This window comes from Fukomys damarensis, unplaced genomic scaffold (genome assembly GCF_012274545.1).
Source record: "Fukomys damarensis isolate Sample0158 unplaced genomic scaffold, DMR_v1.0_HiC HiC_scaffold_19, whole genome shotgun sequence".
NCBI lineage: Eukaryota > Metazoa > Chordata > Mammalia > Rodentia > Bathyergidae > Fukomys > Fukomys damarensis.
Window position 1 is genome coordinate 43,580,056 of NW_022900931.1, and position 12,014 is coordinate 43,592,069.

Sequence of the window (12,014 nt, forward strand, 5' to 3'; positions counted from 1 at the left end):
CAAAGGAAACCTCTCTGGAATGAGCTGGTGGCTTGGGGATGGTGCAGACAGCTGTTCCTTGCTCTCTCCACGTTGTGCTGCACACCCTTCCCTGGGTGGCCTCATCCACTCTGACGGACACGCTTATCACCTCTTTCAGTACCCGTCTCGCCCAATGGCCTCTGAAATTCCAGGATCAGGATATTATTAGAGTTTCAGAAGACACAGGCCATTTATGTCCAATCTAACAGAGACACCCAATTTCTTGGCATAACTTGAAATGAGTTCACTTTTGTGATGTCGAGCCCATCAGACACTTTGGTAGTCTAGTATCTCAGTTTTTAATGTGAGAAAAGTGGGTGCTCATGAAATATTACTAGAAAAATACAGCATTTTAGGGACAGAAATCTTCTGAATCGCAAGGGGTCACAGGTGACATTTTTTTATAAAACACATGGAATAGTGAGAAATGTAGGCATTGCAGATATACACTAACTACCGACTGTCACCTTCTGCACTAATCCCTCTCCTACGAGCCGCTGTTGCCTTTACCACTGCAGACTCCAGGCAGCCACCAGCAAACTGTGTTTCCAAAACTAACATCACCTTTCACCCAGATCAGTTCCATCTCCCTTGTTACCCATATTGTTGCACGATACCAGCACAGAAACAATTCACGGTGGTTGCCAATTTGCTTGTTCACTGAAATATTTGAGTGCCTGGCGTGTGGCCCCAAGACGGTAGTGATTCTCCACAGCCCTTTATTATCCTCATCAGATGACTGAGCCCAGAGAAACCTCTGCCAGTCCCGTCCTTTCGTGTCTATCTCTTTTGTCTACTCCTGTTCTGGTCGCTACTACTTTTGAAATGGGGTTTGAAGATCCAGTGGCTCTTCCGTGATCCAGTAGGGTCTGGGAGCACCTTTTGTGACAAGGGAAGGTCCTGTCCCTGCACTGACAATATAGAAGACCTTAGCACACGTGCTATGTGCACTTGAAATGGGGCGAGCGTAGCTGAAGAACAAAGTTTGGAAAGTATTAAGTATTATAATTTGATATTTAATTTGATAAATTTAATATTAATTTAAATGTAAAATCAAATAGCTAGACTGACTCTTTCCTGTATTAGTACCCAAGCAGCCCAGCTGTGGGCTGCACAAAAGAAAGCACAAAATATCTACAATGACCTATTTTGTTATGCCTCATGATATACAAATATTTACCTTCAAATGAGAAGGTTCTTTCAAATATCTGCATAACATGCAGAGAGTATTTCATGTGTAGGCCCTCTTGCTCCAGTCTGGAGACTACAAAATCTGAGGTGCTCGTTTGCTACAGAATTCTCTGCTGATTCAGCTCACATTCTAAGGAATCTCCAGAGCAGTTTTCTTACACCATGAATTCATTTGTGGGATGATGAGGTATATAATAACAGGTAATGTGGTCATCATTAGAGTTATAGCTGAATATGGGCATGAATACAATGTGCCCAACACTATACCAAGTTTTTCATACAATACTATTTATTTCTGTTTACAGATTTATTCCCATTTTATAGATACAGAAACAGAGTGTTTGGGAGGATGAGACACTTACCACCAGGATTGTGGAAAGAATCTGAACCAATGCTAGAGCTTAGATAGTTTTCGCCTTTACTCTCTCCCTTAGTTTCTGCAGTTTAACAGATTCCAAATCTTCACCAGTAGAGCTATGGCTTTTCAGGGACCCATCCTATTTCCTAGATCTATCCTCAGCACAAGTTTTCTAACCACAACACACACTCATGCACTAACCAAAGACTCTGGTGGCTGCCATACTTTCCTAGCTGTTCATCTCTCTCTCCCACAGCACTTGGCCCAAGTTTACAACTAAACAGCAAAATCCACAAGGGTAGGAGCCACGTCTCACTTGTACTTGAAACCTCTGTGTCTTATAGGTGAGAAGTCCTTATGGAATTTGAGTTAAGTTGTTCTACTTTGCTCCTTACCCCTTTTATTTGGCAAATATCCTGCTCTTCTGGAATTCATTACTGTCTATCTTCTTCTTGGGTCTGGTTTGCTCCAGGTGGGTTGGCTGATGGATTATATTCCTAGTATAGCAGGCACTTTTCTGTTTATTTGTAAGATTAGCTGTTTGTCCCATGAGATGATAAACTCTGTGAAGGCTGGACCAATTTTGTATGTATTTTTGTCACCTCTATCATTCCTAGTGGTTAACCGAGCATCTGGCCAACACTAGGGGCTCAATTTAATACATAAGAAGGTCTGGATGCAGTGTCATTTGATTAGAGCTTACTGGATTCCTCTTTTATTCCTTGCCATTCTTTTCTTTGGTAATTCATTTTCTCTAATCTTCTCTACCTTCACAAGTGCACAAGCATATTTCTAATCATTCGCTTACATTATTATGCATCTTTTTAACAAAGTGCCGCAGAAAAGCCCATTAAAACTTTTGCTTGAAAATCATTTAGAGGGTTTCTAAGTTCTCCCTTGCTTTACGAAAAACTCTGCAGTCCCGAAAAAACTTAACCAAGCTTACAGCACTGTACTTGGTGCATAGCATGAGATAATAGGTAATGAATGAATGAGGGAATGAATGAGTAGAAATTTAACATTGCACTTTCCTGGCACAGTTAATACAAGGAAGAGAAAGGATGTGACCTGAACAGAACACGCCTCAGCCAAGTGCTTGGTCAAGAACTATGGTGGGAAGAGGGCTATTGACTGCAACCGTAGTGTGCTTGTCTCCCTGCACTGGTGCCTGGTGTGGTGAACACGATGGTCTATCACGCCTACAATGAACTAAAAATCAGTTCACTCAGGGCTGGGGATTTAGCTCAGTGGTTTTGTCGCCGGCTTTGCAAGCACAAGGACCCAAGTTCAATCCCCAGTACCACAAAAAAAAAAAAAAAAAAAAAAAAGGAAAACAAAAATCAGTAAATAGGAGAGAAGACTTGGTTAAAGTTACAATCAGAGTCTGCCCTTCTGGTGTTCAGGAAGAAAGGAAGCAGAGCTGTGGGGTGTAGGCCTCTGAGAACTGGGGCTCTCTGGCCTGTTGTCCCCAGGGTCTGCCTTCTGCCAACCAGACGGAGCTTGGAAGATGACCCTGAGCTCCAGATTCAATCTCGGTCTCAGCAGACACCTTGATCGTAGCTGTGAGGATACCAGAGCAGAAGAATGGGCTGAGCCAGAAACAAACCCCTGACCAATAGAAACTGAGAAATAAAAAACCCAGGAAGTGATCTGCTCCATAGCATTAGAAAGCAGACAGAAGGCGTGTTTGACAAAAAAGTAGTAGCAAGCGATTCCACAAACCTATCAGATCACAAAGACCTATCCTTTTACTAAATCAAGTTCTCTTTGGGTTTTACTTGTCTTCCATGAAGTTTATTATTATTGTTAGTACTTTTTTAGATGAAGCCCTGCCCATGAAACTCTTGTCACATGTGAGTAGGGACAGTGCATACGGTACGCCTTTTTTTTTACTAAGTTTTGCTTGGCTCTCTCTCCCAGTTACAGTTGGAGATGCGAAAGAAATGATGTGAATTTTCCAATCAGGAAGTCTGAGCAAACATTTGTTCGTGAGCTGGGAAAGCCATTTGCTCAGCCTTGGGCTGACATTTGGGGTGATGTTGTTTTATGGATGATAAATATAGCCACAAAATAAAATGATAATAATGACAGTAGGTGAATTGTTTCAGTTTCGGATCTTGGCTCAGGCACAATGATTCAAAGCTTGTGAGCAAAGCAAGAAAGGGACCCTGTCTTAAAGAGATTGTCCTTCTGGTGCCAACTGGAACAATCCAGGCCGAGGCAGGTGGAAGTAAAAGGGACCGGGCACAAAGCTTGCCTAGTCTGGTGTTTTCTATAGTCTGACCTTTGGCTAGGCACAGCAGAATTACTGCAAGAAGAAATCCAAGGAGACAACAATTCTTCTCCATCTTTCCTACCAGTTTCATTCTTGAAAAGAACTCAGCCTGGACCCAAATTTTCTTTTTTCTTTTTTTCACTATCTGCCAACATAAATACCAACTGCGGCATTTTAACTAGGGTGGTTTCCATGGGGATTTGAGCAACACGTGCAGTGTGGTGGATAGAGAAGGACCCAGAGCGAGTGCTTGTACCTGGCACCGTGTGGAATGGTGTGCATGAAAGAAGCCAGGCTAGCGGCAAGCCAGGGGGTGAGGGGCAGGGGAGACACAGGGGATCCTGGGGCAGGGTGATCTCGCCTACTCCCTTCCATCACTACACTCAGCTGAAAAAAATTGTCTTTGTTTTCATTTCTCTTGACTTTATGAAATTCTACTGACCCAGAGATACATTTTGCCCACTGGCATGTTCGTTTTGTATTCCATACAATCCAAAATATCTCAAATAAATGGAAAGTTAGGAGATGATGCCAGGAGCTCTGAAGAGGTCCCTGCATTGTAAAGACCACAATGGTGAAGGGAGAGAAATAAATGCAGGTAAGAAAGCTGAATAATACATGATTGAGGGAGGCAAAAATCCAACAGGAACAGGGAATCTTTCTGTCTGAGAAAGGACAAAACTATAGAGCATAAATGATATACCGATCTTAATATGGCAAATATTCTGTATAAAAATCACAGATTGAGATTATTTTCAGCTACTGAAATGGTGAATGACGGCATATGGATTCATAGGAGATGACTAATTTGAGATGAACTGTACATCACAACACATCCCCATATTCTGAGATGTGTCTGCTGGATCAGTTATCAAAATGTTACTCTAGAGTAGATAAAAGATATGATTATCATCTTCTTTCACGCTAGATAACAGAAGCCAAAATAACTTAAAGGATTTACATACATCCACTGGTCTACAGAGTAAGGGAAGCAGGAACTGATGACTTGTTCTTTGTTCTCAGTTCTCGCTTTCTAAAAGGACCTTTCTGAATGCTTCATCTGAATGCTTTGAATTCCCAAGTAAGGTCATGATCTGCAATGCCAGACAGAAATCATCAGCCCAGCTGGGCCCATGCCAGACCACGTCCTTGCTCCTCTATGCCCAAGAGACCCTGTCTTGCTCCTCTGTGTACTTCTAAAACTAAGTGAGAGTATAGAGCATGGTAATCTATAAAAAATTCTTCTTGAATTGAACGGTATACACTCTCCATTTTACATCCCGGGAAAAGAATCCTAGCTTTCAAACAAGCAAAGATGACCCACTTGGAAGAAGGGTCACTACAGCCTGCGAAAACAATGACAATGGGCCGACCCACAGTATGAAATACACTTAGAAGAGAGGCACTCAGTGCTCCGAGGATGAAAGCTCCTGCTTCCTCTGTCAATGCAGCTGCCATCCTCGCTGCCCGCCCAGCTGGTAACAAGGGGGATAAAACTGTCCCCTGTAGTCAGGGCCTGTCCTGGCAGTCTTCTGACTCAGAGCTTGCCGTTATCAGGCCCAGACTCGTCCTTCAGTCACTGCTGGCTCAGCACCCAACCTGGCACAACTGGAGCCTTTAGAGAGGGCCAGGCCAGGGCTCTGCCGGGGACTCACCGCGCATCCAGAAACCGGGAGCGCAGGATCATGACGGCCTCGCACGTGCTCTGCTTGAGCTGCATCTGGATGGAGCTGAACTTGCGATGGATGATGCTGACCATCCGCTCGATCTCCTTTGGGGAGATGGGCCTGGTCCGGCTTTGCTCTCTCAGGAGATTCATCACATGGGTGGTGAACTCGTTGCATGCCTGTGGGGACAGAATAGTAAACACAGGGCAACTGAGGACCTGGGGATTGGCACACAGCGGGTCCACGGTGTGAGATAAAGAAAACTAGGAGACACAATGGTATTTTGACAGAATAAATGACTGCCTGAAATTTCCTGTCCAAGCTTGGGCTCTAAGTTTTGGTCATGATTTCAATTTTTTATCTAACCCCTCCTCCCGCCACAATTTTGCTACTGTGAAAGACGAGAACAACAACAACAAAAAAAATCCTAGTCTAACACATATTTCACCAACCTGTGTCCCAGTGTTAACAGCAAGAGAGCTGGGGTCAGATAAATCATGAGCTTTCTGCCTTGCTCATTATCTCTGCTATGATAGAGTTCCAAATATTCAATTTGGGGAAGCGTAAACAGCCAAACGAGTTCAAGTAGATTCATGGAATGTAAAGCTTTGATAATTCTTCCAGGAGATTCTTCATTGATATATTTCTAGTTTTATTTAAGGAACCCCTCCTAGAGTGACCTTATAAATATCTGGTATGTAAAATAGCATCAAAACATGATTTAGAAGATTCAGGAAACGTCTTTTCAGGAATGAAAATTTTTGTGCTGCACACCAACATACTATGGTACCAGCTCTGGAAGAGAAGTTGGAAATCAAATTTCTCCACCTCCTTATTTTACAGTTGGGAAAATGGTGGTCCAAGAAGATGAAGCACCTTTTCCTCAGGCACAGCATAAGCAAGAAAAACAGAAGCAGGGCCCAAATGCTTCATGTTACCAGCCAGGGACTTTGGAGCCTGACCTGCTCCTCTGAAAACCACTGCCTTTTCCTTTAACTGTCATTACTTAGCATCTGTAGTCTGGTTTATTTCTCCAAACATTCAATAAAATATCTATTCACAGATTAACTCACAGCAATGCTGTAGAGCTGTATTAGATTTGTAATGAAAAAGGCAAGATGATGCTTTGAGAATTGAAAAACAAAGGGCTCAAAGGGCCCCAACTTAATATTAACAGTAGAACACGCTCATTATTGACAATATTGTGTCGCGGTTGTTTTTATAGCATGAGATCCCTTCATATGCCAATAACGCAGGAATAGTAATGGCTGTGTACATTCACTGACTATTTACCTAAGAAACCCTTTGGTGTTGGTGGGTCAAAGGTTGGCAGGTAGATGCAGCTATTGGGGTGTGTCTGAACTGGAGAGGGGATAGGCTTGCTTGGGACCTGCCTCCGTGGATATTGGGGCAAATCCCTTCATTACCCCTGCCTCCTTCTATTCATCTGAGTGGACATAACCAGCTCTAACCCCTGGCACATGCAGTGATATCTGTGCTCTTGTGCATAATGACCTGTGGGTGGACAGTCGCTCTCACGGACACAGCAGAGAGGCTGAGTAAGAGCACAGACTGCCGTGGTCCCTTCCTGGGGCGCTCATGAAGCAGTGAGATCACCAAAGTTCCTTAACATCTCTACCTGCTTTTCCTTATTTGTGAAACAGCAAAGATAATTCCATTCTCATAGGATGCAGAAGAGACTAAGTGAGTTACTCTATGGATGCCTGGCCTTACAAATTCCTGTCATAATTACGGCTTTAAAATTTAGATAACATGGGTGGGCTGGGGGTGTAGCTTGGTGGTACAGCATTTGCCTCACATACGGGATGCCCTGGGTTCAGTCCCCAGCTCTATTAAAAAAACAAAACAAAACAAAACAGATATAGATACAAACTGTTTTGCTTTCTACTTGGCAAAGTACTACAGAAACACAAGATCTGTATGCGTGTGTATTCAGAATCCATCCCCAACCCCAGAAGTGTACAACAAAGAGAGGGAGACAAAACCCAGCATCAAGTCGGCTGAGAGCCTGAGGCCACAGGATGGACAGTGAGGACCAGCAGCCCAGAGCAAGCATCCCTGCCACTCTGCCAGGGAAAGGCACCCTCCTGCTGGGCCTCAGCCTCCCCACCTCCACGGGGCTGCCGGGAGGAGGGGCTGGATGCCAGGAGTTGTTGTCAAGAGCACCAGCTCTCAGCTGGGAGGCCACAGTGCTCGGCTAATAATAATGTGCTTCATTACGGTGAATAAAAATACACACAATCTCTGATGTGTAGTCAGGGCATTTTGTCCCGGAGCCCTTTCTGCTCTGCAATAAGCAGACAGCAGAGTCCTCTCACCCACTGCTGAGCCGGAGCAAAGCAGCTGCGAAACAGCTGCTCAGGAACACACCACAGAGAGCAAGGAGTTCCAAGTCCAGTTAGACGGCAAGAACACAATGATCCGAATTCCCCAGAACCTGGCCTGCCCACAGCTTCTCCTCCGTTCCACCACGCTGGGCCCTGTCAGGTGCTCAGCTGCTCCCTTTCATCAGGCATCCATACTGGGACTGGAAGAGGAATATCTGGGGGCACAATCACTGAATACACAGGATCCTCCAGGTGCAGGTGTGTGCTGTAGACTCAGGTACGGGATGTTCTAAAGCCTAAGCTGCCCCTGGAGGGCAGAGGGATTCCTAAGAAGGGGCATCCCAGGTTCTAGCTCAAGGACGTTTTAGGGAACAGAAAACTAAACAGAGCCCTTTGCAGAGATCTGACTGAGGTCCCAGATGTTAAGCTTACATCCTGCCCTCTCTACCAGTCATTTTCCTTTAGGCTTCAAGTTGGATTTGTCTGCCAATCTCATGCACAAAAGGGAGAGGGATCATACAGCTTTCTTTGCTGTACACTAAATTAACCCAGCTCAGTTCCACATTCGATGTTTAGCCCTGTCCATCCCCCAATGGCATTATTTATAAAAGCTGAAGAACTCTGCAAAGCTACAAGAAGTTCATTTTTATACAGCCCCTGGAATATGTTTCTGGTTCCTGACACTGTGGTTCGATGTATTGGAATCCGCAGGGTTTTAACTACCTTAAGTTACCTCGATGACTGGCTGAAAATGTGTTTTACCAATTTCACTTAATGGAGAAAACAATTTCCTTCTTTTCTTTTTAATGAAAGTCTCTAGAAGCTTCTTTATTTAATAACCACAGTGACAGAGTCAGGCAGGTTGTTCTGGAGCTCTTGGGGTGAGGGAGCTGCGATAGTTAATTACTGTGTAGTTATCTGCCACTTCCACAGCAAAAATACAACAAAACAGTCAAAAGTAGCAGATTCGAATGGCAAGCACTCAATCTGAAAATTTCATATAGCTACTACTGAAATAGAGTGACATTTCATTTGACTGAGGTTTTTTACTTTTAAAAATATACCCATGAGGAACTGTTAAAGAAAAGTGGATATATCTCTCAGACAAACTAGCTAAAGGTTAATAGTACTACCTCCCTACGATCTGCTCTTTTTTTATAATTAGCACTGTAACTTGCTTTAATACATTATTAAGCAACCAGAATGTACCCAATGGTATTTCCTCCATCACCAGAAAATGTCCATATAAATAAGGAAAGAATGCTTTAGCATAGTGTAAAAATAATAAATACAGATAACTACTACTATTCCACTTCCGAATTTGCTCTGTACTGACGAAAGTTTTCTTTAAGTTCCCAATTTCTAACAGCTTTATTATGTCAGGCTAGTAGGCAGCCATGAGAAGTACCTGGATGGAGCATTTCCATCAGTGACCCCTCTTAGGTGGCAGCAAACTAGCCAGAGCGGAAACATAGAGGACAAGCTGGGTATTGGTGTCCTCAGAGGTCCACACTCTGTTCTTCTCAAACACAATCAAGCATGGAGTTCCAGAAGGGTCCTTGGGCTACAGGTCAAAAACTGTATTTTAGAGCACACTCTGTCCCTCATTAGATGCATGACCTTGATCTCCATGTTGTCACCTGGATCAAAATGAAGACAATGACAGGACCTGTCCGGGGTACCAAACTACAAAACCGCCTGCAGGAGCAACAGGCCAGGGTGTTCTGTAATCGCAAACATGCTCTTCGAGTGTAGTGTTGCAATCAGAGTTTTCTTCGCTCGTCTGGAGGAGGATGGGGGATTTCAGTCAAGAAAAGAGATAGTTCTTGTGTGTTCTGGCTTAGGTAAGAACAAAGCCAGTTTTCAATCCTTTCTGACCTAATGTTCGTTCTAGTTTTGTGAGTGGGAGAAGTCACACCCACCCGCCTCCTCCTTCACCGTTCTTTTAAGCCGTGAGTTCACCTGGATAACAGGTCTAGACGGGTTGTCTATCCGGGGCCCAGGTTTCTTGTGATTCTGAAGTTGGAAGAAACCAAAAGGCCTGAAAAGAACCCGCATAGGAAACGTCCCCACATGTCTTCTGAAGCTACTAGGTCAGGGCAGACTCCAACTTCTAACTGCATGGTCCTGGTGGAAGACACTGTCACGGCTCAGTCAGCTGAGCTCAGGCTATCAGAAACATCTACGTGAGCCAACATCCTATCAAGCACATTTGTTCTTTCCCAAGACGGTGAAGCTCGGGCTTTCCCAGGATCACGGAAATAGCTACAGGAGGCAACACTGTCTCAAGAACATTTGTTCTTTCCCACGATGGGTTATGGGTTCTGACCACAGTTGGCTTCGGTTCCCTCTCCTCCCACCCTTCCTACACCTTGTCTGATGCTTGAACCTCGCCGCGGCTGGCTTTCAGCTTCACAGTTCGTGGAAAACTATTTCAAAAGCAGAGAGGAGGGCAACAATGAAATGACCTTCACTTTCACTTTTAAAATGCCTATTCCTGTTTTAAAATTTAAATTTGCTATGAAGTTTGCATTTGCCTTCTACCTGGGCAGTCAGAGAGTAACAGTAGAAGGTTTTCCACCTTTTGCTTCCTCTCCCGTTTCTTTTGTAAATCATAAAAAGTAAAGAAAAGAGAAACTGACAAGTTGATGAAAAGAAGGACTATGCTGGATCCAAACAGGGGGCAATGAACATACTTGTTAGGCAAATGGTGCTAGGAAAGACCAACGTTACGGGGTCCCTAATGCAGTAGCACTGTTCACGGTAACCAGGGAAGAGGAGGGTGCTGATACGTAGACCTGCACAGTGTGGGAGCAGGCAGGGTTCTCTGAAAGGAGTCTGCTCTATTAGCTCGCATTCGTACACTGCTTTGTAATTCAAGGCTTTTCTTATATTCTCCTTCATAGCCTTGACTGCGAATTCACAGCTCCTTGTCACACGCCCTCAGCTTCTGGCTAGAGTGTGCGTGACCCGTGGGTCCCACGAACGGTCAGGACAGCGGCAGGATTGGAATTCAAGGTTGTCGTCTGGCTCACATGCCCTGAGATGCTTTTCTGGTGGCGGAAAATGTGTATCACATTTCATGTCACACATTATAGAAAAAGAACATGTTTGACTCTGAGCTGAGCTTGGGTAGAGAAGGGGGCCTTCAAAGCCAAGTTACAGTGCCCTTTCCTATCAGATTCTGTGAGAATCCAGAAAAGAAATCCTCCTAACAGGGCCAGAAACCTCCCATAGGGCAGGCACAGGTCAGGCCGTCAGCCTCCTAATGACCTACAGGGGATGAATAAAATTTACCCCTGAAAACTTTATTAAAGTGAAATACACATTGCCATTATTGAATAAATACTTGCCACTGTTTTTAACACACCCCTGCCATTGCCCTTGCCCCTTTCTGAAGCAGTTCTGGGAGTCTTCTTTTGTGAATGTCTTTATGAGGTGTGATAAAAAATACAGTGAGTGAAAATAAGCACCATGATTGACGAAGGTACAAATTTCCGACAGTGAATGTCACTATATGGCATACGTTAAATGAACCAATAAAATTAATTTTAAGAGAACACGGTGAACGCTACTGCTGAGCGCCATCCAAAGGAAAGGCAGGTTCCTAAAACCATCCTGTGTGTCCTTAGCCGCATCCTTCACTACATTGGGCACCACGAGGCTGCTGGCTCGTCCCCGAAGTCCATGAAAGGTCCATGTTTTGAACTGATACAGGACATCAAGGCAGCCAGGACAGCACAACTAAAGACCCCCAGAGGAGGACTCGCGGAAGCCCTTCAGCAAGTGGCAAGAAAACGGGATAAGCAAGAAGTGTTTCAAGGGGGATTGATGACCATATGTATTGCACCGTAAAGCGTTTTCTGTAAAATCTACACATGCTCCGTATGTTTCGATCACTCTTCACATACCCTGGCAAGACTCTATCTGTCGTGTCTGGGAGGTTCCGGGCAGTGGCTGTTCTTCTATTGGGCTGCGCTTCTCAAACTCATCGCGGACCCCGACCCGCTCTCAGGCACCTGTCTGCACCTGGCCAGCAGGTGTGGCCGAGGCTGGGGCTTGGGCAGGAGGAGGCTGCTGGCTTCCGCCTCCTGCACCCCTTGCGGGAGCCCCTGTGCGGGCCGCGCCTACCTGCTCGTACTTCTCCAGCTCCG

The 12,014-nt window shown here is 44.7% G+C and overlaps 1 protein-coding gene across 1 annotated transcript in view; it reads right to left on the minus strand.

Moving 5' to 3' along the window:
- Positions 1–12,014, minus strand: part of Pbx1 (PBX homeobox 1) — a 272,729-nt gene that overhangs the window by 39,130 nt on the left and 221,585 nt on the right. Inside the window, exons 5-6 of the mRNA XM_033765964.1 lie at positions 11,992–12,009; positions 5,501–5,691 (exon numbers count right to left, since the gene is read on the minus strand). Of these exons, the coding sequence (XP_033621855.1) occupies positions 5,501–5,691; positions 11,992–12,009 (209 nt within the window). The remainder of the gene's footprint in view (positions 1–5,500; positions 5,692–11,991; positions 12,010–12,014) is intronic.